The following is a 27,836-nucleotide window of genomic DNA, read 5'->3' as shown; positions in this document are numbered from 1 at the left end:
ACAGGCAGCTGTTACAAATCCCATCGGCCTTTCAAGGAACAACACTGGTCCCTTTGAGCAGCCCCCAGCTCCGGCAGGACCCCCTCGGTAACCCTGGAGGCAGAGGGCTGTGCAAACGCCTGTGGAATATTCTGGAGCCTAATGGCAGCTCAGCCCACAGGGTTGGGCCCAGCAGAGCCACAAGAGCAGCTCCAGGTGGGGATTGTGTCCCCACGGTGACTTTGGGACAGGAGTTTGAGCTGAGCTGAATGTGCAGAACCAGATCCTGAGGGAGGTCATGGAGAGATGGGCATTGCACCTCATCCCACGGGATGGAGAATGCCACATCCAGCCCCACAGCTACAGCACAGGACTACAGAGAGGAGGGTTTGACTCAAAAGTGGGTTATTTTTCATGGATATTAGCCAGAACATATGGAAAGTTTAGGAACATGAAGTAACAAAGTGCTGGAGCGTGACACAGGCAGGGCATCAGTGAGCCCTCAGGGCTCTCTCCAGGTCAGACCCCATCCCATGGCCCCATGGAGACAGGGACACGCACTGCCAGCCCAGAGGGTGGGAAAAGTCAGTTAAAATAAAATGAGGCAGCTGGAATTACATGAGAAGGAAAAATCAGAAGCAAAACAGGCACAATAAAGAGGAGGAAGATCAGGAGTGAAGGATACAGAAGAATTTATTGAAAGCACAAGTACAGACTGGGCACCAACTGCTTCTACAATCTCAACAGGAAATAATGGAGCTACAGAAAGGTACAAAGGTTGTTATAAAATAGTTTTAATTTCATTTCATTTTGCATTACAAACATTCTTTGAAAGAGGCAATGGAATTCTGATGGTGTGTACACTTCCCCTCCCCACCCACCTTCCACAATACTGAACCTGGAATTGCTGTTATCAAAATATACAATACATCTGGTCACCATAAAAAACTGGGTTTTGCTGCCCCTCATGTCTTACAACAGGTATAAAAAAATTATAAATATGTACACCCTTAGTTACTCACATTCTTTACATGCAAACACAGGATCCGAAGGGAGCCCCCGCCATGCTGGGGGGCCTGGTTACCCCAAATCCATCTGGGATTGCCATGGGACACCCCGAGTGTCCCAGCTGGGGCCCGGCCCCAGGAGCCTCCCCAGAGCTGGGGAGGGTGATGGGGGCACTGAGTCACCCCAGTGCTGCTGGGGGCCCCTGTGGGAGGTGTTTCACTAAGGAGGGGACAAACCAACGGCCACAAGAGCCCTGGCTGTGCCCTCCTGCTCCTTGGGGAGCTTTGCAGGGAGATGCCTGGCTCCAGCACAGATTTAGGGGTACCCAAAAGCAGCTGGGGTGATGCTCTAAGCAGGGGTTTTGCCCTTTTTTGGGGTACCCAGCACACCACAGCACCAGGCAGAGCCTCACTTGGATCTCACATGCTTCTCCAGCATAATTCATATCCTTGAGAGTCCAGGGAGGAACTACAGAAAGTTAAGACTTTTCCAAACACTCAGTGCTAGGCAAGTCAAGAGCTCCCACACCAAGCAAGGAAATCAGAACTTGCAACACTAAGACAATTAAAAAACAAACTTTGGTCCACAATTTGCAGAAAAACCCTGAAAAAAAGTACAAGATTCTTGTTATTTTTGCATCCGAACAGGTTGCAGGTTAGAGGGAAATGTAAGGCAACATCGGATCACACGGAATAGAAGGCAGAATGGCCCGGGAAAGAGTTGTAAGCCAGAAAAAAAAAATTAAATTGTTGTATCATTGGGAAAAACTGATCTGCTGCATTCTACTTTTAATAAATTCCCTTCCTAGAACAACATCTGGGCTTATAGGTTCAAAAGGTAAAAAAAAAAAATCTTTAGCCTGGGTCCTTTTCCTTCTATTTCTGAGCTGTTTGTGCTCATTCTCTCACACCCTTGGCTCTGCTCATCCTCAGCCACGACCTCAGCCTGGAAACTACTCCTGCCCTACAGCTTTAATTACAAAACAAAGAAAATAAAGTACAGTATACACGGGTAATACCACAAAGGAGTAAATTTAGATTACGTTTATACCATCTTATCATTCTATAAAAGGTACTTAAAACTATTTCTTTTGCATATAAAGAGATTAGAATATTTGGTCAACTGGAAATATTGCTAGGCACAGAGGACAGCAACGGCATCAAAGTATAATACAAGGATTCAAACAAAAGCTCAAATGCTGAAGACATGCTCTAAGAACGACGGCGGAGCTACAGCAGCCTCGTTAATCTCCAATTAAGGGCACAAAGGTACCTCCTGCAGGCACCTTTCTAATTGTGGGGTATCCAAGGATTCTCCAAATCCTAGCCAAGCATTTAGGTATATACACACACAATTTTGACAAACTCTGATTCATCTTTCACAAGTGTCCCACGGTGGCTCTGCTGTCCCTCTGTGAGGGCAGAGCCTGCGGGCTCGCTCCTGACACTGGAATGTGATTTGGCCTTGGGAATGCTCCCCCACCCAGAGCTTTGCTCAGCCAAAGGCTCTCAGGTAACTCCCACCTGTGAGTTTGCAGGTGGCAATGACCCACGAGCAGACTGGGAAGTGGCACGGGGCACACTGTGGAGATCGAGACAACACACACACAACAGGGGGCAGCAGGGAACGACTGCCCTTGAGTCACAGCCCGAAATTTCCTTTATCCACTTTGCCAGCTCCCCCTGCTGATCGTCAGCCAGAGCCGCTCCCCCTCTCAGCTCTGCCCATCCCCTCCCTGCAGCTCGGATGTTTTCCCCAAAGAAGTAGAAGGTTTAAGGCACAGGACAGCAGGTGCACAGGTTAAGGTGGGATCAATGCAACCGAGTGTTGTGCTGGGCGGGTTGGGAGCTCGTGGTCACCACAATCCTGACTCCAAGGCGCTACAGTGAATTCACACAGTGGTTTTAGGTCTTTCAAGGCATGGATGGGTAAGGAAATTGAAAAAAAGGCATCAATGTGAAACCTGATAAAACTTGTTGGGATCTGCTTTTTGGGGGAGGAGGAGCAGGAGGGGAGGGGAATTTCCCAGAGCAGGTTCCATAGTGTAAACTTGAACTTGTGATTTTTATTGGAACAGTCAAGATTGTTACCCATCACCGCAAGGTTAGCAAGAGGAATTAATTTTCTTATTTTTTTTTTTTAAAAACCGGTAAACTGATTTCTCTTTAAAAAAATAAAATCTCTGGTCTTTTAAGGTCACTTCAGCTGCATTTTTAAAGTGGCTTTTTTTTTTTTTCTGGAATGATGGAAGTTGAAACCCTGGTGTCCAGCCTTTTTAAGGTCAAGGCTGAACCCCAGAGGTTTTAAGTCAAGTCCATTTTTACTCAGGCCTTCCCAAGCTCTAAATGGTGGACTTGGAGAAGGACACACGCAGGTGATGGTTCTCCCCCAGGTCATGATTGTGGAGGTCAATGAGGGACTGAATGGCTTCTTCCACAGAGCCCATCTGGATCAGAGCCATTTTACGGTCCTTCCTGACAAGACACAAGTTTCAGGCATGTTTAGATCCATTGCAGGAGTTTCCCCAACTTGATCCAAGTTCTCTCATCCAGCACAGAATGAACCCCCCAGGGACCTGCAGCACACTCACTCTTTAGAGGAGTCTCTCTGTGGCAAGCATGTGCAGCCCTCACTCAGTGCTCAGGAATTCTTTATATTCCACAGTCAAACACTGTGAGCAAGGATTCTGCTCACCTTTGAGCCTTTTGACTGGAATAAAGTACTTCCACCCTTCCCATATGAAAAGCCCAGAGTAAGGAGAGGACATAACAGAAAATACTTACTGGAAAAATTTGAATCCTTTGACCATCCCACCATTGCTTGAAAATAACAACTTAAGATCTTCTTCAGTTACTGAAGGTCTGAAACAAAAAATTTTCCCAGTCAAACAGACGTTGACAGACCAAGGTAATCACAATAAACTAATTTTCATGAGAGTTTTCTAAATTCCCTACCAGCAGCCTCTTGGCAAGGCAAGACAATGGAACAGGGAGCTGGGTGAGCTCTCCTGACAGCAACACAGAGCTGCAAACACTTCAATACTCAGCCACACAGGAACTCTCCCTGCTGACACTTACGGAATATTGGACAGATGAAGAGTGGCAGAAGGAGGAAAGATGTTCTGGAAATTTTTGGAGCCTGGTTTCTTGAAACGATGTAGAGGAGAAGTGCCATAGTCCTTGGTGAGGCCGTGGTCCTCCTGGTTCTCGCGGGGCAGCTGCACTGTCTGGTGCTTGGACAGCGTGATACGGATGGGCTTCCCGTGGAGCTTCTGCCCATTCAAGTGGCTCATGGCTGCAAGGGGAGGGCACACCTCACTGCAGGGCACTTCAGTTTGCTCCAGACATCAATTCAAGGCCACAATTTCACTGCCCTCGCAGACACCACACCCTGCAGGGTCCCTCTGCTTCACTGCGTTCATTGCCCGCTTCCCTCTCGCACCCATCAGCCACCCCACAGCCACACCCCACAAGGCCTGGATAAATTTAAGTCTTCTACTGAAAGAGAACAAAGTGCCAAAAAGAAAGTTTTAACTATTCATTTTGTCCCTGACTGCCCAAAGTCGGACCCTGTCAAGCTTACCAAGCTGGGCCTGATTCCCATCGGCCATCTGAACCAGGGCATTATCTTTCTTATTAAATAAAATCTTCACCCTCTGCACATCACCATAGACTCCTTCAAAGAGGGAGGAAACAAGAGCAGTCTTAGGTAAGGAAACAAAAAGTCTAATTCAACTTAACATCAGCTAATCAATCCAACAGCAAAAACATCCATTCCCAACCAGAACTGATCTCATTCCAACCATGGCTACATATTCTGCTCTAATTAAGGGAATTCTTATATAGCAGAATAATAATGGAACAATACATTAAAGAAAAGACATTGGGTTTCAGCAAAAAGCCAAAATCTTACTGCCAGAAGACTGGACAATTTCGCATGCTCTCACAATTTAAAACTCTTATCAAAAGACATGCAAAGCAATAACCCATGCAGAACTAAACCAAAACCAAAGGCAAACTAAATTAAACAGCAAACTAAGTAAACAATGTAAAATCAAAATTATGCATTCAAAAAAAAAAAAAAAAAAAAAAAAAAGGCAAACTGCAAACTGTACATTTCTGAAGTATCAAAAAGTAATCTCAAATAAATGAAAAAACAAGGTAATAAAAAGTGTGAATAATAACATACCGAAAAGAATAAAGAGGCATTGGGGTGTAACTCTCTTTAGAGAACAGCAGAGCAAGGCAGCGGAGGGACAGGGAAGAGGTAAGGAATCGAAGGGGAGAGCGAGGTTGCACAAATCGTCCACAACGAGGAAGGGCAGAGTCCCCGCAGGAAATGGCGAAATTGGTTGATGGATGATGAAGTTTTCAAGATGGTTAATATTGAAGGGCAGGTTGGTTTCCGAAGAGCAGGGTTTGTTTTATTTTTTTTTTTTTGGAAGGGGAATGTTTTTATTTTTTTTTTTTTTTTGTTTCAAGCAACAACAGGAAGCAGAAGTACCGTGCAGTCAGTTGGCAAAGAAATTCCGGATCGGGGGAAGAAAAAAAATTCAGGGATGGGGAGAAAAGAAAAAAGTAGCAAAAAACACAGGTCAGTAAATACATAAGGAATATGTAGTGTTCCATCAGTCAGATTTATAGAATTCTACATACAATAACTTGCTTACAGAAACAGTTAATAGGTTTTACCTAGTGGAACACAATGATAAAGAAAAGGCATTTTTACTTCAGATATACAAAGGAGTAAGAGACAGTATCCCCCCAGAGTGACTTCCACAGGTGCAATAACCAATTCAATGGCATTCCCTAAAATTTTACTAAAAATATTTTCTCTGTTTACAATATTGACTTCATGGACCAACTCACAAACAGCTTCATTTGCTGCTTTGGGGTCAGGAACTGCAGGAAGCAATCCATGCCATAATACTTGGCTGGAAGTAAACAAGGAACATCCACCTTGGATACCAACCACTGCTTTAAACAAACAGATCATGTGGATGAGCAGCTGCACTGCCACAAATCCCACTCCAAGGTCTGCTGGAAGCACTCAGATAAGGAGCTGGTACCTTGTTTGTAGAGGACTGTTCTGCTCTGACCTCACCATGCAGAAACCCAAAGCACTGGGTCACCACAAGCTGAGATGTGTGGACTGCTCCCACTCTTGTGGAAGAAAAAATGGAACCATTTCAGCTCCCATGATTCCCACTCAGGAAAACCCCATGGCAGAGCAGTCACTCCAGGCAATACTGTCTCTTTACTAACTGGTTGTGGCACAGGTAAGTTTCTACAACACTGATTATACAGGCAGTGGAAAAAGTTTCATGTCTGTTAGTTCACAGCTTCAGTCCAAGTCCCAAAGTCTCTCTAGCCCAAAGACAAGCTGGATGGAGAGTGAAGAGCTCCTCAAAAAAACACCACAGGGCATGAAATAACTGCTTGCTCCTGCCTAAACAGAGCTGTGAGGAATCTGAGAAGTGCAGCACAGCCCCTTGTCCTGCCACTACCATCCAGGCACCCAACAGCTTCATGGAACACACACTTGGAAGCATCACACTGCTCAGGAATAATGATGCCTGTTAATTATCAGGGCTTATGGTAGAACAAAGCAGAGATGAGAGTCCCTGGAATGGCAGAGCAGTTTCCAGGCAGCACGAGCAGCAAATCCCAAAACTGTTCCACAGCCCTTGCTGTTATTTCATGCCCTGGAGAGAACAGCAATGACAGGTAAGAGCAGTCTGAAACATAATCCAATTGGTTCATCTCATTAAGAGTTAAATATTTTGATCATTCATCACATCCAGGCTTCCCCTTTGATCCAAAGAGGTTTTGTGGTGACTCTGCCATCACTGGTAAGTTTTACAGCTTTGCAAAGTGCTATTAAACGTGTGTGCACAGTCCCACCAGTCACAGCTCCTCGGCAGAGCCTCATCACTCTGCTGAACACCAGAGGTTCTACACTTTCAATCCAACCAGATCCAGGGGCTGACTGAAGGAAAATTCAAGCCCCCCATATCCAATTCCCTTAAGGTGCTGTCTTTCATTAAACAAGGTTTTTGTTCAAATATTACTTGCATTATTTTTAGAGAAATTCCAAATATTTCAACTCACTCAGTTAAGTAGAATTGAAAATGTAAACTGTGAGCTGTTAAGGGGTTTAGCTAAGGAAAAACTTCCAGGAATCCTGGAAGGGGGAAATGTGCAAGCACATGGCAGAGGAAACACTGCACAGGTACAAGGTCAAGCTAGCAGGGATCCAGACACTACACAGAAAGAGCAAAGGTCAGCATGAAGCCTCTCTGTAGTTCTGAATTAATGTATTAAAAACTACAACATGCCAAGGAAAAGGAATGGACATGGCTACTCTGTGACCCAAATGACACTATTCCATGGGAATGGTGGGGAGACTCCACACAGAAGAGGGAGGAAGGGACAGGCATTGTAGTCTCTGGGGGACAAGAGCAGGCAGGCAGCATCCTTGGCTTTGAACCAAGGAAGAGCAATTTCAATCTGAGATGGACTTTCCCATTTCCCTTCAGCAACTAGAGTACTGCTCTGCCCTGCACCTGGGGCTGTCAGAGCACGGCAGCGGCTGCTCTAGCGGTGCCGCTTCCTTTGGATACAGCAGGATTTCACTTTCAATGAATTTCAGCCCAATCCGTGTTCAGAAAGTGAAAGCAGAGATAACAGGAAGGAGAAAAATAAAACAAATAAAGTTAGGACTGCACTAACCTCTGGGATCAGATTGCTAACCAGCAGCACGGAGTGCCCTGTCCCAGACAGGCCGGGAATGGCAATCCGCCCTGCTGCAGCCGCCGCAGCTGCTGCTGGAATAGCCAAAGGAGCAAGTGCTCCAGGAACACTTGGAACTGTCAGGCCTGGAAATTAAAGAATATTAACCAGTAAAGAATTAACAGCACGTACTCTAGTGTATTTGCTGCACCAGAAGGGAGAACAGCACACCCTCTGAACCATGCAAGTCATCATTCCCAAAAGTGCCCGTGTAATCCTAAGGGCAACAGGAGCCTCCGCTTCTGGTGCTGCAGGAAATGTTTTGGTTTCTAAGAGGATTTGCTCTTGCAGTGCCTGGTGCTGAGCAGGTGCCTCAGCACTCTGGAGCGTTGTTTCACAAGCAGCGGATGAGCACAAAGCCTCAGCTCTGCTGTGCAGGGCAGGTGTCACACACGGGGCATGGGGAGGGTCTGTCCAACCAGGGCATGCACAATGTGCTCTCATCACACATGCAACCACCAGGTACCCTGTGCCACCATCACCCAGCTCTCCTGACTGGGGAACACTGCAGCTGCACTCACAGGCATTCCTAGAAGCTCCCAGTACCAGCCCTTCAAGGGTAAGAGCTTTAGAGCTCAAGAAACAACTGCTAGTAGTCAACTGTATGGATTAATCCCCAAAGCAGCCCTTCTTGTTTCCTCAGCAGGGCTGGATGTTACCAAAACAGCAACGCCTCCACAGCCCACTCTGCCTGTTTGTCATGAGCAAGGAAATTCCATCATGTTCCCAGAGAGCCAACATGGCCTGGAATGCTGAAAACTCCAGCAAGGACTGTTTAGGTTGGCTCTCCTGCAAGCATGGTCAGCACTTCCAGTTTTCAGACTCTTGGCTACTTCTGGAAGCAGCAATGATCTGTTACCTACAGCATGAGATGTGAACTTTAAAGTTCACCTTAAATATCAGCCTTCTCAAAATATTTAGGGAAAAATTTGACAGATTCCTTGCTTCTGACCAAATTAACAGCTATCAAATAGAGATCCTAACCTCTGTAATGACAAGAGGAAATTCAAAGCACAAGAACTTGTATCTCCTCACCACTTTACCCATATTATGTCAAAGTTTGCCTTTACTGTTTCTCCCATCCTGCTTTATGCATCTTCTTCCCATCACCAGGACACTGCAGCTGCACACAGCATTCCTAGCTGAGGTGATGTACTGGATCACCATTCCTTCCATGTCTAAATGCCAGCATTTACAATTTACATGGCTAACCCAAACAAAAACATCACTGCTTTGATTTAAAACATGAAGATGCTTCAGCTCCACAAAACCTACACAGAATTTCCACTTACAAATACAGTACCTGTAGCCTGAGGAATGGCAAAAGTAGGAGGAAAGCCAGCTCCAGCATATGGAGGAGAGATTATTCCTGGGGCACCTGGGAAAGACAGACACATTATTAAAAAAATGTCCAACAGCAGGAAAACTCTTAACTTCACAGAACTATGTAAATTCTGAGTTGGAAGAGAGCAACAAGGATTATTAAGTCCAGCTCCTGGCCCTACACAGGACAGGCCCAACAATTCCACCATGTGGCTCAGTGTTGTCCAAATGCTCCTCCAACTCTGTCAGGCTCGATGTTGTGATCACTGCCCTGGGAAGCTGTTCTGTGCTCAGCCACCCTCTGGATGAAGAACTTTTTCCTTATATCCAATCTAAACCTCCCTAAACTTAGCCAAAATGTCTTTATTTGTCCTTCAACAGAAGCATTTAGTTGAAAGCTAAACCCTAAATGCTTCTCACATAACAAAGGACTCCCAGAGATCACCAAAACAATTCCTGGGCAAACACCAGGTGGCACCAGAGGCACCGACCATGGGATTTGGCACTAATCTGATCCTCAGTGATCCCCAAATGTTCTGCCTCAGTTACACTCTATTCAAATAAAGTTTCTGACCAAATACACCAGGATGACATCCCTTCCCCTTCTCCTGGCACACTGTCCCAAACTGTGCTTGAGTGTGCCCAAAAATCAACAAGCGTATAAGCAAAAGTTGTATCTAATTAAACTACAAAGCACAACTGGCAAGATTTGTTGGCAAGATTCACTCTACTTACAAAGGACAACTAAGCCACAACAAGAGAAAGCAAGCAACAACAAAACCAAACAAAATCCAGGCAATCAAAACAGAAAGGAACTGAAGCCTACCTAGGTATGTGTGTGTGCAAAAACAGAGTAAACAGTGATGAAAAGGAATGCTGCCTAAAGCCTAACATTTCAACTTACCAGTACTTTAACTTGACTTATACCTAAATTTAGAGCTTAACTGTAACACTCTAAAAGAGAAATAACACTTAAAAGCATTTAGGCTAAATTATAACTATAACTTGACCTAGCTTTCAGATTTGCAAATATGCAAAGGGTGTGCATGCAGACAAACAGTCAGTGCAAGATTAGGTACCTTTGGAAAAACGTTCCTCAGAAAGAGCTGAGCCCAGGTGGTGTTTGCAAGGACAAGGCACTTTTCAGAGCACAGTGAGAATGAAAAGAAGTAGGGGGTGTGCAGGTAGGGGAGTTCACCATGACACACATCAGCTGGCTTTGTCCTGCTCCTATTTGTTAACACTCACCAAAAGCAGCTGCCATGGTCTGGTCCAGGGTGGGCTGGCTGTCCCCAGAGGGCAGGTCAGGGCGGGTGTAGTCCCTGCTCTTGTCATTGTTGTACTTTACATTGAGGCTGGTGAGCTTGGAGAAGTCGATGCGCAGCGTGCAGCAGGCGTTGTAGATGTTCTGACCATCCAGAGACTGAGAGAAAACAAAACCAGTCCTCACCCAAATGCATTCAAAACAAGCTCACAGCAATTGCTCTCTGGAGAGAGAGGGTGTTAGGCCATCCCACAGCTCCACCTGAGAACAGGTATCTCATGTGGAGACAGCTCGGCTTCATTAAGCCCCTCTGGCAGCCTCCAAGTCGCAACTTCCTCCCACTCACACTTTGTCCTTGGTGTCAGCCCACCCCAAAGCCCACCCTGAGCTTGGATTAAACAAGGCAAACAAGTGAGAATAATCCAGCACTCACCAGTTTGGCATGCTGAGCACTCATGGGGTCAGCATATTGCAACAAGGCCTGAAACTGGTGGTTCTTCGTGAATGTGATGATTTTCAAGACTGTACCATATTTGGAAAAGATCTGCAAGGTAATATTTGTGTATTTTGTTATCACATTTCCAGTAAGATAATTTCATATTGATCTGTTATTACAAGCAGAAACAAAAGTGTTTTTAGCCTGTCAGCTTTCAACTGCAGCCCTGAAGGTTTTAAACCACACTGTGGGCATTGCTTGATTGGCATCATGGCATCAACCTAGAACAGAGTGGCTGAACTCCTCCCTATGCACAGTTTGTTTATTCTGGGTTAATTAACAGGAATATTCACAAACACCTTCAGGAACTCGACCTCTTCCAGAAATTTCAGGAATTCTTAAATGCAGTCAAGCTTGTAGTTTAAACATGAAGATAACATTAAGCAATCACAGCAGATAGAGGCAACTTTCCAAAATGGCCACTGCCTACATAGCTCCTGGACACTGTATTTGTTTCCCCAGCAGAAGGATGAGGATCTGCTACTTTTGCTAAAACCTAAAGATAACCTGAAGAACTTTAATTGATCCAATAAAGTGGACTAAGACTCAAATCTCTGGAAATTGAAATCATGCAAGAGTAGGGGACTAAAACTAGCAGCATCTCCTTGCAGGTGTGTGGTCTCCAGACAAGCTCTCTTCAGAACTTGCATTGTACAAACACAAACCACAGACTTTGCAACCACACCAACACACCGGATGCTGCTGCCCCTTCCTCCAGAACAATCTTCAAGCAGTTGTGGTGACGTGTTTTACCTGGTGCAGAACATCCAGAGTGACAGGGTAGAAGAGATTCTCCACAATGATCCTCAGGACAGGGCTCTGGCCAGTGATTGCCATGCCTGCATCGACGGCCGCAGCCGTGGCGGCCAGCGCCACAGCCCCAGCCTGCACCTGGGTCACGGCTTGCAGAGCTGCTTGGGCACGCTGCAGGGGCAAAAAAAGGTGTCAGAGCCACACTTGTGCTTCCAAAAAACCCACAGTCAGCTCTCCTTGGGCTGCCTCTCTGCAAACAGCCTGCTGGATTCAGCAGTGAGCAGAACTGTGCTGCTCCAAAGGCTGGGGGATATTTGAGACACAGGCAATAAAGACCACCCCAAGCAGTGAGGGCAAGGCAGAAATGCCAACTAAATCAACCATGTTATGGCAAAACTCTGCATAAACTGATGCAGCAATATTATCCCATTTTTTAGAAAAAGGAGCACCCAGGGCTTTTCTGAATCCATCTCCAGAATCCTAGACAAAGTGATGAGACTGAAAAATTGATGCACATTTACCAAAGAGATCCAGAAATGAGAAGTGCCTGGGGTTCTGCAGAGCCCCCTGACACACAGAACATTTGAGCTCCAGCTGTGAGAGGCACCCAACAGCAGCATTTCATCTGCACAGCACTGGCTGCTCTGATCCTGACTGGAATCAGCTCAAAAAGGGAGAGCAGACAAAGGAGATGTACAGGGAAAGAGCTACAACACTTGTTCTTTCCAGTGTTTCTGTCCTAAAAAGTTGCCAAAAGGGGCTGAACTGAAACTGGGAACTTTTCCCCCTTTGCAGAGTGGGTGGTGCAGAGACCCTTGGGAGCTCAGAGCCTTGAGACCTGCTGGGTTCATGTGCTGCCACCACCAGCACCAGGCTGTGCTCTACCACATCTGAGCTCTGCCCCATCATGGCTGCACTTGACAGAAATATTTTTAAGCACTAGAAACAAACATCCTAAAGCACCAGATGTTACTAAAGCGCACAGATCTCAATCCAGCAGCAGAGATGTGGCTGTGTGCCCTCCCCTCCCTGGGATGACAATGCAGAGAACAAACTGACTGCTTGGTTTGGAGAGTTGTCTGTCTTCAGCTCCTTGTGGTTGGAGAACTGGATGTAGATGGGCTGGCTCCGGAGCACCGGAGTGACTGTGGTGTAGTAGTTCACCATGGTGTTGGCTGTCTCCTCTGTGTTCATCTCTATGAAAGCCTGGCAAGTGAAATCCAACAGGGACACGTCACACCAGGGCAGCACCAGGTCACCCTGACCCTCCAACTGGGTTGGGTTTTCACAATTGCATTTACACATGTGGTTTTGCACATAAAACTGTTTAAAATCCAACTATCAGTAGACCAAATAAAGATTTTCTATCCAGACTGATTTAATGCAAAGCTTCAGTGTCACCCTAAGATCTCCATGCTGTGTGTACTTAGATGTAAGTATCTCCAAGAACATAAAAATAGAGCAATAATCCAGACTCTTCACTTCTCTCCAGGGCAGGAAGCCCCCACACTGCTCCACACCCTTAGGGGCTTCTCTCCTTCAGAAGAGGAACATAAGGGATTGTAGCAAATCACTGCAGCAAGCACTTCCATATAATCCCACCATGCAATATATCAGAGGCACCTTTTCATAATTAACATTAAAGCCAATATTTTAAGCAATTATTAAAGTTGGCTTGCTTTTTTACTCCTTAATTTGCAAGACAATTTTAGTTACCAAATTACTGCACACCACCCCCATTACCCAAGAGTATTTCAGCCATACCCAGCTCATTTACTACATCTGTAAAGGTGTCCTCAATATGCCACGTTACACAGTGGTAACTCAGCTGTCAAGCAAGCCTGAGTGAAAAAGGCCAACTCATGGCACTGCTGTTCAAATAATCCCAGGCCTGCAATTTCCAAACCAGGCCTAACGCTAATTATAAGTGACAACCTGTAATTATGGACTGAGCTCCTTCTGCAGCCTGAAAGTGGTATTTTCTACAGCTCATGGGATAAGCACAGAAAAGTAAAATAAGAGCATGGAGAAGTTATTGACTCGTAACACACAGCAGCTGTTTAAACAACTTGGAGTTGGTTTCCTGATGACAAACTTATCAAGCCTTTGACACAATCCATGTTAGGGAGGCCATACCTGGTTTTTTCCTTTCAACATCAGAAGATTGGTGACCTTGCCAAAGGGTAAGCCCAGAGAAATGACCTCTGCCTCCGTGACGTCACTGGGGAGCTTGCGGACGTGGATTACTCGGGATGGGATCCCGGCACTTCTGTTATCACCTTTGAACTTTTTGCTGTCGTTTCCATTAGCTGTAAGAAGCAAGAGTTACTGCTGATGAGAAGGATCTGGAAGAAAAAGCATGCATTTCTCCCACTCTGCTCTGCTCCCCAGCCAGCTACTGCACTATTACAGAGAAATTCCATAGTCTAAGTTAACCTGAATCTGAAGACATGTGGTTTTACTCTTTTTTTCCCCCAAATTGCACGATGAGAGTGACACAGCCAAATGCCACTGCAATGGAATCAATTCCTCAGTGGCCATTTCTTAGTTTGTGTAAAACTCACACCTACTCACTTATATTTTTAGTGCAAGTCTGTGCCACTAACCCCAGATTGGTGCTTTATTCCTTTCCACCTGGCCTAGTGCTGTTGGCAGACATTTATTATTATTATTCAGCACCGTCCCATAAAAAGCCTAAAAATGAAGAGATTTTAAAATTATGACTAAGAAGGAAAATCCAGGCCTCCCTGCAGTATTTATAAATTGCTGTGCTTGTTTCCATGCAATATTACCTGCAGAAGGAGAGTTGCTGCTCATGATAAAGGGTCCGTTAGTAGTAACACAAGGAGAGAAAAGCTCCTCAGCTGCCCGCTGGAAGAGAACAGATGACAGATAAATGGACAGCATTTCACTCAATTCTATCCAGGCACTCCTAAAGCAGAACAACTGAGAAAGCTGGAGAGGAGTTGAACACAAGTGTAAGTGAAAACATACTGAGAGTGGGCAGTGAAGCTCACCTCCATGAATTAAATATCAGTCAGATCCAGTTTGGTAATGGAGCAGCACTATCCAATATCTCTTTTCAGCTCAGCATTAGGGATCTCAGGGCTGGAGTGTTGCTGAGTTGTGTGAAGCCACTACACACACAGCACCAGGTACCTTCTCCTGTCATACGTGGCAAAACAGGTTTCTGACTACTCCCATCCCACAGAATTTTCACTCTGAAGCTGCCAAAACTATTTGGGAATGACTTGGCAGTTATGAATCAAAGCTGTGCATTTTGTGCCTCATTCCTGGAAGTGTTTGTGCCCAGGCTGAACAGGGTTTGGAGCACCCTGACCTGGTAGAAGGTATTTTCTGATACAGCATTCCCTGTAAAGTCACCTAAATCACCTCAACTGACCAGGACTGGTCCAACCCAAGTAGTAGACACAAAAAACCATTACTAAGACAAAAGCAAACATGCCTATGAATGACTTCTCAGCACAATCTATACTTGCACACACATCTTACAATCAGCATGGCTTAATTTCAAGTAAATTACACAGAAGGCTTAAAATTCCATTGTAAACTGTGTGCAAACATGATACCACAGATCTAAAACACGAGCACTTTTTCATGATTTTTTTATATTATTCTTCCACAGAGACGCCAGACCAAAAAGTTTTCATCAATAGAAAAAAGCTCAGAATTCATCCCTGCCTTGGCAGCTCTCACCCACCTCAATGGAAACGTACCCTGCTCCACAGCATGGCACCAGAAACCCTTATCTTCCACACACCCTGTATCTGGTGGCACCTGCAGAAACAGGAGCCCTGCAACAACAAAAGCTCTGTGCACTCCCCCAGCAGACAGGCTGGGAAAGTAGGTCACTGAGAGCCTCAGAACACCCAGCTACACACACACACACCGTTTGGGTTTTTTTTTTTCTTTCCCCCTCAAATCTTGAATTTCTCGTTTGACTACTCACTGCCAGCTCTTCAAAGAGGCTTCAAGGACTTTGATGTCCCGAAGATGAGAATTAGGCCAGCTTCCAAGCCACTGTTCATGAGCTGCTGCTGGTCACCTGCAAGTGCTGACCAGCTCCCACTAAGGCTCTGGCCTGGGCCTCCTCCTCCTCCTCACATGGTGCAGTCATTAGGAATGGGCCTTTTAACAGCTGTTCTAATTAGCACTTCGATTCCTGAGTGCAGCAAGAGGCAAGCTGGGCTGGGAGGCTATTAGACTGTGATCCCATCCTTTGATGACTCAAATTAAGGCATAATTCCTAGGCTAGAAAAAAATCCTCTGGTTTGCTGTTAGAACACTCTTGTGCCTGCACTGCTGCTGCCACTCCAGGTAAGGTTTTCTGTGCCACAGCCTGGGATACACCTGGCAGCCACCGACAAGAGCCACTCACCAAAACACAGCCCTACCCACATAATCAGCTGTTTCTGGCTTCATGAAAGCCTTTGCATCAGGCTTTAACGGGACTTGAATGTTTTAAAAACATCATCTTAAATATTAACTTGTAAAATTCTGCACATCCAGAACTCTCCCAGCACAAATTGGTGTGTTTGTGCAAACACAGTGGGCAGCTCCTGCAATCCATCATGGAAACACTGGGAGAATGAGCCACATATTTGGCTCTCATGGAGGCAACACTAGGAAACTATAAACTGAAAAAACAAGCATTTATAGCATTATGGAAAGAATTTAGCTTTCCTAATGGCTTGTTTAAAATGCACATTTTCTTGTGTATTTGAGAACTTCCTCACAGGCAGGGAAGGCAAGGATATCACTGCAGCCAGGCTCCACATGTCCATGTCTCTTTAAGGAGAGCAATTTCCAATCCACTCCCCTCTTATCTTGGAGACAGCCTGTGCTGCCCACTGCGACCAGAGCCGGGAGGCAGAGGGGGGATGATTGTTCAACATCAAAAGCAGCAGCAGTCAATTTGTAAGCTTCCCAGCTGGAAGTACATGCAAACAAGGAGGGAAGACTGCCACGGTTGGAAAAAGGGAGTTATTCCAAAGTCTTTTCTCTACACAGGGAAGTTTACACGCAGTACTGTGCAGTTACACTGAAGTTATTCCATCTCCCAGTGCAGGAGTGGCTGCTGAAGTGTGAAAAGAGCAGACCCAGTGTCCCAAGGAGCCTCAGTGGTCACTCTGCTGCCATGCCCATGCTCTCCCCAGCACAAGGAACCATGACTCTTCATCAGTGGGTGTTCTTCCTCTGTTCCTGTTGGAGCTGATATTGGATAACCACAGGAAATAGTTGCTTTTTTGGAACAACCAAACTCGAGGCAAACTGAAACCCACAGTAATGAGCACTCCAAAGCCTCCCTGCCCTTATACTGCAGGGATCACCAGTCTCTTTCCAGACTCTAAAGAGTTTCTTTAAAACCATGATATAAATTCAAATGTTTCATACCAAGTACTCAATTCAGTAGATGCAGAGGAAACAAAGCAAGTCTGGTTGGTTGAACAGGTTTAGAAGAGTTTCTCACCCACTGAGTATTTTGAATTATACTGGGAAAGACAGGAGTGAAGTTACTGATTCTGAAGTTTCATATAATTTAATTTAGGTTTAAAAAGGAAGGAACCCAGCCAAGGGCTGTGAGGGTGCTTGGTGCTCACCTATATCCACCCACAGCATTGCTTCTCTCCCTGAGTCGTTCAGGGAGGCCCAGCTGCACTTCAAGACACAAATCTCCAAGCCCCAGCTCCCATCCCTGCTCCCAGAGGCATTAATTACACTGACATTTCTGCTCAGCCATTCTTCCACAGCTGGTATTTTTATGACGAGATTAACAGAAGCCACAGTGCACTCACAGCACATCAAATTCCTCATTTGAACTAACAAATCTCCCCTTCCTGTTGACTGCAAACAGCCTCCACTTCTGGAGTTACACAGCCACATCCTACCTAGAGCAGGGCAGGGCTGTTTCCACCACCCAAATCCCCAGCCAGCAGCACAGTGGCACCAGGGAAACCCCACTGGGAGGGGTTTCCATGCCAGCAGCCTCCTCTGGCCTGATGCTCCTGGCTACAGAAGGCCCCTTGCCCAAGCTACACTAATTTAATCACACAGGCAGCCCTGCTCAACAATTCCCTCATTCTCTTTTTAAACTCAGGGAGAGGGAGGCTCCTGCAAGGTACAGCTTAACATTTCCTATCTCCCCCAGTTGTATTTTTGACCACACCCCAAACTCTAAGCCTTGCCTTGCTTTAAAGTTTTAAATAAAGCTTAAGAATTTTTAGTCTGTCCAGGCTCTTACTTAAAAAGCTCACTCACATACACTACTATTGCCTCACTGCCAGTAGGATTTTACCTGGCTTACAACACTTTGGAATGAAGCCAGAGATTGTCTCAGCTTTTATCAGCACACCTACAAGTGCTGCAGAAATTCCCAGCTGCCCTATATAATCCTTTATCTACTTAAGATCCAGCACTTATTTTAAATGGATTACAGTAAGTCAACTGCATCCTGCCTGTGCAAAAGGCTAGAAACAAACACAAACCAAACCACCGTAAAAATGTTTATTTCAAGTCAAACACATGATATTAATCAACTTTCAGGCAGAAAGCAAAATGAAAGCAAAGGCAAAAGGATTATTTGAGAAGGAGGGGGACAATGATTAAAAAAGTCAGAAGCCACAGGCTGGTCAAGCTCAAGATCTACAAAAAGCTGTTTTTCTCCATCCCTAAATGAGGAATCTCAGCAGGACTGTCTCTGGGTGTGGAGCACCCTACACTGCCCAGACAGACTTGGGATAGCAGCACTTTGAGAGGGAAAAGGTGGATTTCACCTCTGAGAGGGAAAAGGTGGATTTTGGAGGCAAGCAGGCCATCAGCTAACAGGCACTTACAGAAAGCAAAGCAAGGAACAACAGCACATGGAAACCCCCTCTGAAAATAAATCAAAATAAGTCTGTCCTATAAGAAGCCAGAGCACATGGGCATCGTTGTTTTTTACTTTCTCTAAATTTGGAAAAATATTGTACAGCCAATAAAAGACCACTGTAATATTTTTTTTAAGTGACTCAGACCACTGAGCTCACAAAAACCCTCAGCCCTGATCAAAGAGGCAAGAAAATGCCTCTGAGCACAGGAGGAGCAAGTGGCTCATCAGGGGCTGTGCGAGGTCAGTCCCAGAGGGACGCAGGAATGCTCTGATCCTTCAGTTCACAGCTCAAATCTCTGTGAAGAAACTATGAAGAGAAATCCAGTCTGATGACATCATCATCATCACACTCATGTTACATTCCAGCATTTTTTGCTGAGATTCGAGATTCAAGAATGGAACTAAATTTAAACTGCTAGGAAGGATGCCAGTTTTCCTTGCCTTCCACCAAAGACTCATGTCCAGCACAGCTCACTTATATTTCCCCTCTATTCCCCTCTCCTGCCTCCAGCACTCTTTAGTCATTTATAGTGTGAAAAACATTCCAATTTGGGTCACAAACAAACCATGAGTCAACTTTTTTTGTGAAACACTTCTGAAGAACACACACACACGCACCCCTCTGCATCCCCAACAGTCTCCAGGAAGCTGGGAAGTTAAAACCAACACAAAACAACTTCAAGATTCCACAGAGTGATGCTGCTCCTTTTGCTGTCACTCACACACACTGGACACACAATTTATCATTTGATCAGAACCAAAGCAGTTGGCATCTATTTAGTTCACTAAATTGCTCATGGCTGATGTACCAATTCAAACACATATAACATTAATCAAATTAAGTCCAGCCCAGCAGTCAGCATATTCCATGGACAGTGGGTCTGTGGCAGAGGCACCAGCCTATCTGGCAGGCACAGGGGACACATTTTCAACCCAAACACCAGTCACCTGCCACTTCAGGCTTTTAAAACTCTTACAGCCTCCCTTTTGCTGGACAAGATTGAGGCTGATATCCCTACAAAGCAGCCACTGGGATCCCCAATGGCACACACACACACTCCCAGCCCCTTTGAAGCTGGGTGGGACAGAGCATGGCAGTTTCCTCACACAGTGCCAACGCTGTTTCTAGAGGCTGCAGACAAACCCTGGAGTTCCTGAAAGCCACCAGACCCTCTCATGCTGCACCTGCTCACCCCAATGAGCTCCATCAGAGCCTCACAGCAAAGCCGGATCCTCAACCCACTCATCCCTCAGCCCCTCCTAACTTTCCTTCTCAGTCTTTGCTACTATGGAGACACCCTGTGAAACAAACCTGCCCTTTGAGCAAATAAAAGGTGTGGCCAGTTTAAATAGCCCAAAATTCCTCAACTCCAAGAGCTGCAGCAATGCAGTCATGCTGGCTCGGTAGGGCAGCACACGCCCAGGCTTTATGATCCACCTCTCCCAAGCTGAAATTTAACTGCTCAACCTTGAGTTGATCAAGTCATTGCCACGGAGCAGAGAGGCCTTGGTAAAGCTCAACAGAAATCCTATCAGGGAGAAATAGTGCTGGGTGAGTCACTCCAGGAACACAGAACTCATAAAAGGACATTTCTGTCCCATCTGTCAGGGGAACACCTGGGTTTAGCAGGAATTCTCCAGGCACCTGAACTGGGGCTGTGCAGAGGCAGAACCACAAATGGGATGGATCAAACACTGGCCCAGCTGGGCACAGCATTCAGTGTGTTCTCACAGGAAGCTTTAAATTGTTGTACCAGAGCCATGGGGAACATGTAAATAAATAATACTTCCTCTTCTTGCTGTGTGAGAGGACAAGAAATGCAGCAGCAGCGTACCTGTGTTTACCAGTCTGACACTACCTGATGTCAGAGACCAGAGTCCATCCCTACAACTTCAAAATGTGCAGTTGAGTCAGTTCACATGTATTAAATATTCTCCTCATTTTTTTTTTAATCATCACAGACTGAAGTCAAAGCAGGCTTGAGGTTTAAATCCAGTATATTCTAACATCATTTTATCCATGACTTGAAGACCCAGGTGCACAAAGCAGCACTCTCAGGTGAGATGGAGCTGTCTGGCACACCCAGGTGACCTGATGCCACCCAGCAGCCACTGCCACCAACATGTGGCTCCCATGTGTGCTCACCCTGATGGGGAGGCCACAAGAGCCAGCTTGTTGCAGCCTCTAACTAAAACCATAGGAGGGGACTGGAATTTCCTCACAACATTCTTGGCCCACTGCCTGAAGCCATAATTACTGTTCCCATGGCAAAGATCCTGGCTTCACCACAAATCACTTCTATGCAGTCAGCCTGTATCACACTCCAGCAAAGCCTGTTTTAAAAATTAACTTCTCAAACGCCACACAACTGCACTTTTGGTTTCTGGAAGGGAAATCTTTCAAGCAGAGCTTGACTTAGCCAAGAAACTATGGGATTATTCAGCACCTAAACTATTCTGAGACTTTTCCAACCACCAAAATGCAATTTCACTTAAAGAACAGCGACGTGTCACAGTTCATCCTCTCAGAGTGTGAAGAACCGTGATATGCAGGGAAATTAAACAAAGAGCAAAGAGACACAACAGAGTGAGACCTTGATCAGACTTGCAAGAGGCAACTGCAGGGTCAAAGAGCACCTCAGAGCTCAAACTCCATGCCTCCATCTTAGGGCCATACTTATTTCCTTTTCAGACAGCAGTGAAATTATGGGAAGTAAGTTTTGGATCATGTAAGTTTTAGATCATGTGTTTCTGATCTGCAGGCTGTGCATCAGGAATCCCCACACCAGAAGGGCAATGAGCATCCTAAACAAATTCACACACTTGAAACTGAGGAGCCTGCAATGGCTACTACAATTACACCTGATTAAAAACAACACCACTGGGCAGTACAGTACTCAGAAGAGTAAGCCACTGAAACACCTGGGGGCTTCTTAAGTTAAAGAAACTAAATTTAATTAAGACCTTGGAAAAATTAGTAAGTGGGTGTAAATACTCTTAAAATGTAAATTAAGGATGTGAGAAAATAAAATATGCTAGCAGCTTGCCTTTTAAAGCAATAATGTTGAGCAAACTGAAAAAAAGTGACTTTCATAAAGTTTTCAACTTTCAAGTTAAGCTCAGCACTCACAGCAAGACAGCAAGAGGCCACTGGGAGTTTGCTGTGACACGTTGCTCAGCATGGTTTGAGTCGCAGGCACTTTTCCTACTTGTCTGAGCCAGCTTTGGGACATTCCAGTGACAGTATCAGATCATGGACAAGGTCACTGAGCATGGCAAGAGCTGACAGATTTTGGGGACTGTCACCTTCCAACACCCAAACAAATTCCCACCTTCTGTGTACACACATATCAGGAATGATTAAATTTACACCTCAGATTAAAAACCATTTTCCAGCTCAGATCTCCATGGGTGATCTGGTGGTTCAGCCAGGAAGCTCTCATGAGCACAGGTGACAGAAAGGACACCTCAGCCTGTGCTGCACCCCAGGGCAGGGGAAGCTGTGGCTGACCCAGGCAGAGGATGGGAGCACAGGAGAAGCTCCACTTTGCTCTCAGAAACGCACAGACTCCAATTTACCAACAGACACCCAAGCACTAAGGAAGGGAATCCTATTACAAGAGCTACACCTGCATATTCAATGAGTTAAACACAATCAGATAATGTGGCTACAGCAAAAATCAGTTGAAAGCTTACCTTTACCAAGATGATTCAGCTTTCCTGCTTGCTTCTGCCACACTTTAAATTTAGATTCAACTTTCTGCAAACCTGCCTGGTCTGACTTGACAAGAAACCTCATGTTCCATGCACAATTTAGTGTCACCATTCCCTACCTGCTGTCTGGCCAGCACAGCTGTGGGAACAATGCTGTCCCATGCCCCTCAGAGGGGATTGCTCCAGACCTCATCTGACTGCATTTTCCAGGGTCTGGAATCCCCCCAGATGGATAAAATGAGGCAGGCAATCCCACACCCCAAAATTCCAAGCTTCACTGAGATCTACAACTACAGCTTCGTGGTTAAGTTTAGTTATGTCAAACCACTTTTAAAAGTTACAAATTACACATTGTTAAAAACCAGGGGACCTTAACCAACATTAACCAGTTTCCCAGCAAAGGTATCAAACTGTTCTGGGGATGCCTTGGTGCACCTTTCATAATGGCTAAGAACTATTAACCAACCTTATTGTCCAGGCTCAAGCCTCTCCTCCTCACATTCGATGGCAAACTCAGCTCCTTGCATCAGTCAGCATTTTTACTTGAACCAGACACTATCATTAATTCAAATTTGAGATTCCTGCAGGAGGAAAAGCAGAAGTAACCTTTCCCCCACAGCTGTGAGAGCCCCTTCAGAGCCCTAAAGCACTGCCAGGCTGTCTGTGCTTAGCACAGCTCATTCTGTCCTTCCAACACAAAGCTCTGCTGGCCAACAGCACTTTGTGTGATGCTCCTACCTAATTCTGCAGGTGCTCCCAGCACACCAGCTCTGCTCCACATCAGCCCCATCCCACAGCATCATTTCCCTGGCCCTTTTGAGTGGCCACTCAGGCAGTTCTTGGTCACTGCCTCCCCATGAGCCACTCAGCTGCACTGCCAATACCCAACACACACACACAGAGGGTTCACTGCAGTCCTGACCCCAGAGTTACAACATACAAACCAAACCAAACTCTAACCCTTCAGCCCATTCTGGCCTTGCACATTCCCAGCCTGGTGTTTCACAGCACCAGTGCTGATCCCCTGAAGGTGATGTCTGTTGCCACCCGTGGCTGATAAGGAGCCTCCTGTCAGCACTTTGAGTTTAGGGCTAAGGCTGCCCTTTCCAAACCTCACACTACACAAGGGCAAAGGTCATGTTTACTGTACCCACAAGAGATAAAAATCAGCTGCTAAACCCTCCCTTTTGTGGCAGAAGGATTTTTGACATATAACTGAGCAGGAATTCACACAAACAAAGGAAATGGAGTTCTCCAAAGGAAAAGGACCAGTTTCTTCATGGAGAAGCATTGTCTAGCACACAAGTAACAAGCATGGCTTGACATTTTAGCATGGGAAAGGGCTGTTTCTAAGTGCAATAAAGTTGATCATCCATGCCTAAATGACAAGAGCTAAATGCTGAGCCATAGCATAAGTTTTAAATGCACATGAAACTGAATTACCTTCTGGTTAAAACCCATTTATGTGGTACCAGAAATAACCCTTTACAGCTGAAGATCTACATTTGGTGAGGCTAAAACTAGGTCAGATGCTGAGCAGTGTAAAAAGAGAGAAAAAGTGAGAAGTGCCTACCTTTGTACCAACTGTTATATCTTGGACAATGCTGTAGAAAAAAGAAAGAAAAGGATTAAAAAAGTTAGATAGGTTTGCCACAAAAATCCAGCATAGTTTACAGTAGTAAGAAAAAAGCAAGTCAAAGTGCACAGTTGTCTTTGCAGGTGAGCCAAGGACAGTTTATACAAGGAAAAATTATTAGATGGTGATGGTGGAGACCCAAGACCCAGCAGTGGCAGAAAACTGCAGCTCTCCCACTCCCTAGGGCAGCAAGGGCAGGGGTGGGGGTGAACCCCCCCAGCCCAGCAATGTGACCTCAACTCTGAGCACACCGAGAGGAAAACATCACGAGTCAGCTCTGTCACCAACATCCCCTTCTGAGGTTCCTGTCCCCAACACCCACAGAGCGCCAGGCAGGCTCTGACACAGCTGACACCAACAGCAGAGCTCTGCTGGTCCCAGGGACAGAGCTGTGTCCCAGCAGAGAAGGAGTCAGGGCTCACAGCAGCCCCCATGCCACAGCAGGGCATCAGCAGAGTGCCCAGAGGTCCAGGCAATCCCAGCCTGGGGTACACCTCACATAGGATTCCTCTATCAGTTCTACCAAAAACCAGTTATTAAACTCCACTTTGGACACTGAAGCCTCCTAAAATGAAGATTTTCTGATTAACTAAGATGAAAAAGAGCACCACACCAGATCCCTTGACTACTGAACACTCTGTAGCACACCACACACCTCCTTAGCAATGTGCACAATGCAGTCAGAATGGTTTGCCTATTTCCCAGTGCAATGCAATGCAGTCAGAATGGTTTGCCTATTTCCCTAACCTGGGTGATCTTCCAGAGCATCTCCATGTGATTGTTTCATGGGAGTGCTCCAGACAGCCTAAAAATTTAGTTATCCTCTGCACTGGTGATTATATATTTTTGTAATAAATTCCAACGCCCTGTCAAGCAGCAACACAAAATGTAGAGCAGAAAGGAGCCATCTGACACAGCCCTGCCTGGCTGCACTCCTCCCAAAGAGCTGCCTGCCATTCCAGAGCACAGGATGCAGCAGTGCCCAGCTGACTGAGCTGCAGCAGCTCCACAGAGCAGGGTGACACACAGCAGGCAGGGCAATCCTTGAACCAACAATAAGAAACCTGAAGCACTCAAGAAAAACTCTACATTGTGAATTAACATGAGAAAAGTTGCGTTTACTAGTTGCCTCTCCTCCTGCAGCAAAGTCCTGTAAGGCCGTTTGAGTGTCCCCAGCTTTACAAACGAACCAGCAGGAGCCAGCTCAGCTCCTCACACTTCCTCTTCCCCCAACGTGCCGTGTCATCACAACCCAGCCCTGCAGCTGGAGCCACGCGATAGTTCCTGATTTTCCAGGGCAGGCCTGGGATGGGCTGGCTGCACTCGAGGGTCAGCCCTAATGAACTAATGAAACCCATCTGCACGGAGCACTGCAAGGAACCAGCATCCCTAAACACAGCACACATTCCTCAGCTAGCACATAAACACTAATCCAGGCGTTTCCAGAACCTTCAAAAAAACCAAAAAACTACTGTCAACAATGCCCCCACGTTTCCCAAACTCCCCAACTTACCCCAGAGCAGTTTCTCCCACTTCCTGTTCCTCCTGTGGGCCTCTCACACAGGAAATGTTTTACATAAAGTGGCATTTAGAAGTATGCAACAGGAAAAGTCATTTTATTTGCCAAAGAACTATCGATTCCTGGGATATCGTTATAACTCACTTGATAACACATTTCACAGGAAACAAGCTTCAACAGTATTTCAGAATTTTTATTACAGAAACGTGCAAAGTATTTCCAGTTCACACACCCCCTCAGTAAATTATCCCAAGCTTCCTTCTCCTGTCCTGCACAGGAGGACATCAAAACTCTTCCCAGCTCCACAACAAGAGGCAATAAAGCCCTTCCTAAAAATTATTTTTCCCGTGGAAAAATGGGATAATTCCTATGCAATAAGAGGAAAAAATAAGCAGCACCAGTAAAACCTCCAGGTCATTTTCCAAAGCAGGATTGCCCATAAGGGCTCCTCGCATGTTTTAACAAAGCAACTTATTCAAAGGGGATCACTCGGGCACAGCTCGGGATCATTTTTGGGAGGAGATGGGAGCAGCCTTGAGCCAGAGGCCACTTGCTGCCAGCTCGGCAAGAATCTAAAACTATTTTCCGAAGCAGCTTTTGAAGTTTCAGTAGGAGACACTTTTACAGTGCAAACGGATCCTGCACCGGGATCACCAAAAGATCAGGGGTAACCGAGTCTCGTATGTTACACTACAACTTCTACATTCAAATAGCAACTACTTTAACACGCACAAAACATCCGCCTTCCCTGAAACTACAGCTGATAACAAACCGATTTTTACCACTAGAATGTGTGATCTCATGTGCTGAGAATCTGTTTGGTTTGTTGGTTTGTTTTTTTTTTTTTTTTAAATAGTATCATTCAACCCGATGAGCAACTGGTTAAAAGCAGCAGAGCGATCCTGGACTGCAAAAATTGTTAAGATACAGTACTTTTAAGGGTTTTAAGATGAAAATAACACTGAGACGCCACCTTTTCAACGTGTAAAAAAAGCCCAGACATGTGACTACGCCCAGACCAGTGTTCTGAGGCAGAAAGCGAGAAGGCACCAATTTGGGCTTCCCGTACTTACGGCTCGGGGAAAACAAACTGCTTACTCGGAGGCCTTTAGAAATATTTTAACTACTGCTCGCTAGAAGAAACAAAAAACCACATCACTAAAAAAAAAATCCCCCACGCCAGACAGGAGAAAAGAAGCACGGAGAGCTCGTTTTCGAGAGAGATCCCCTGATAAACCACGCGCTTTAGAGCGAACTGTGCCGCAAAGAGGCCCCGCCGGGCGGTGGTTAAAGAGGAATCGACGCTGCCCGAGATAAAAGTTGAGCTCTGGAAACTCCCCGAGTCCCAGCGTGCGGAGGGAAGTTTTCTCTCCGGGAGTTGCGCGGGACAACGGGAGCGGGGCCGGGCCCGCGGCCGTACCTGCGGCACTCAGGTGAGGCGGCGAGAGAGCCCTGCCCGCCCTCCTCCTCCTCCTCCCCCCCTGCGAAACTTGGGCGAGCGAGAACCGGTCACAAAAGGAACCCAGCGAGAGCCCCCCCGCCCGCGGAAGCGCCAGACAATGGGAGGGAGCGCGGCCGTGAATCACCGCCCGCCGCCCCGCCAGGTGCGCCCGCCCCGCCCGCTCCGCCCCCGCGGGGCCGCGCCCGGGCCCCCCACCCGCCCCCGCGGCGCTCCCGCACCGCCGCCCCCCGCCCGGCCCCGGCGGGTCACGCTGAGCCGCCCAAAGCGGCGGCCCCACAGCTCCCCTCAGTCGGGACCCCCGGAGCCCCTCCGGGCGGGATCCCCGAGCTCGCCGCGGCCGGGACCCGCGGGGCGGTGGGAGAGCACGCGGGGTAGGCTCGCACGAGGCGGCGCACCGGGCCCGCCCCCGCTTCCCCCGCCGCCGCCCGTGGGGAGGGGTCCGACCGCCACACGAGACCCCCCCCGCCCTCCCGCCCCGGCCGCGCCCGTGGGCCCCCCACAGGTATCTCCCCACAGCTCCCGGCGCGGGTGCTCAGCCCGGGCGCTCCCACAGCACGGGAGGGGCCCGGCAGCGCTGCTCACGGCCCCGGCGCGGCGCCGGGCGGGACTCACCCGTCCATTGCACACGCAGACGACCCGTCGGGAGCGGAGTGGAGGCGCCGCAATAGCGGGACGAGCGAGACCGCTCCGTGTTATAGACTCACAAAATGGCGGCGCCGCCCGGCCCGCCTCGCCCGCGCCGGCGCTCCATTGGTCAGCAGAGCCGTCACCCTGATGAGGGGGCGGGACCTCCCGCCTCCTGGGGTTGGCGCCCTGGCTCCCCGCGCGAAGCCGATTGGCCGCGCTCGGCGCAAGGGGCGGGGCCATTCACCGGTGCGCGGCGCCATTCGGTAGGCGGAGGGAGGCGGCGGGGAGGAGCCATGTTCAGAGCGGGAAGGAGGCCGGGATGACGCCCGGGGCCGCCATCTTGATTGGGGGCAGGGCATGGGAGGCACGGCGCTG

General features: G+C 47.0%; 1 protein-coding gene across 2 annotated transcripts; it reads right to left on the bottom strand.

Moving 5' to 3' along the window:
- Positions 1-654: 654 nt before the first annotated feature.
- On the bottom strand, positions 655-27,583 carry PTBP1 (polypyrimidine tract binding protein 1). 2 transcript variants are annotated; one of them, XM_005495754.2, is made up of 15 exons: positions 27,447-27,583; positions 23,791-23,821; positions 14,407-14,485; positions 13,751-13,923; positions 12,674-12,820; positions 11,615-11,785; positions 10,799-10,909; positions 10,350-10,524; positions 9,082-9,156; positions 7,719-7,864; positions 5,176-5,209; positions 4,570-4,662; positions 4,065-4,281; positions 3,771-3,848; positions 655-3,461 (listed from the first exon to the last, which is right to left on the bottom strand). In XM_005495754.2, the coding sequence occupies exons 1-15, from the start codon at positions 27,452-27,454 to the stop codon at positions 3,329-3,331; spliced, it is 1,671 nt and encodes a 556-aa protein (XP_005495811.1). In that variant the 5' UTR covers positions 27,455-27,583; the 3' UTR covers positions 655-3,328. The 2 variants fall into 2 exon arrangements, with proteins under 2 accessions (XP_005495811.1, XP_014128732.1); XM_014273257.2 differs by lacking the exon at positions 23,791-23,821 and having other exon boundaries at positions 27,447-27,529.
- Between the last annotated feature and the right edge of the window lie 253 nt (positions 27,584-27,836).

Source organism: Zonotrichia albicollis, chromosome 29, assembly GCF_047830755.1.
Source record: "Zonotrichia albicollis isolate bZonAlb1 chromosome 29, bZonAlb1.hap1, whole genome shotgun sequence".
In the NCBI taxonomy this organism is placed as follows: Eukaryota; Metazoa; Chordata; class Aves; order Passeriformes; family Passerellidae; genus Zonotrichia; species Zonotrichia albicollis.
The sequence above is the reverse complement of the archived record's forward strand: the minus strand, read 5'-3'. Positions and strand labels throughout refer to the sequence as shown.

Bases quoted from the DNA above. Each gene is read 5' to 3' on its own strand.
- PTBP1 (XM_005495754.2), bottom strand. The intron at 12,821-13,750 runs GTATGGCCTCCC...TTCACTTGCCAG, and splicing joins TGTTGAAAGGAAAAAACCAG to GCTTTCATAGAGATGAACAC. The intron at 4,282-4,569 runs GTAAGCTTGACA...CTCCCCTTGCAG, and splicing joins TGGGAATCAGGCCCAGCTTG to CCATGAGCCACTTGAATGGG.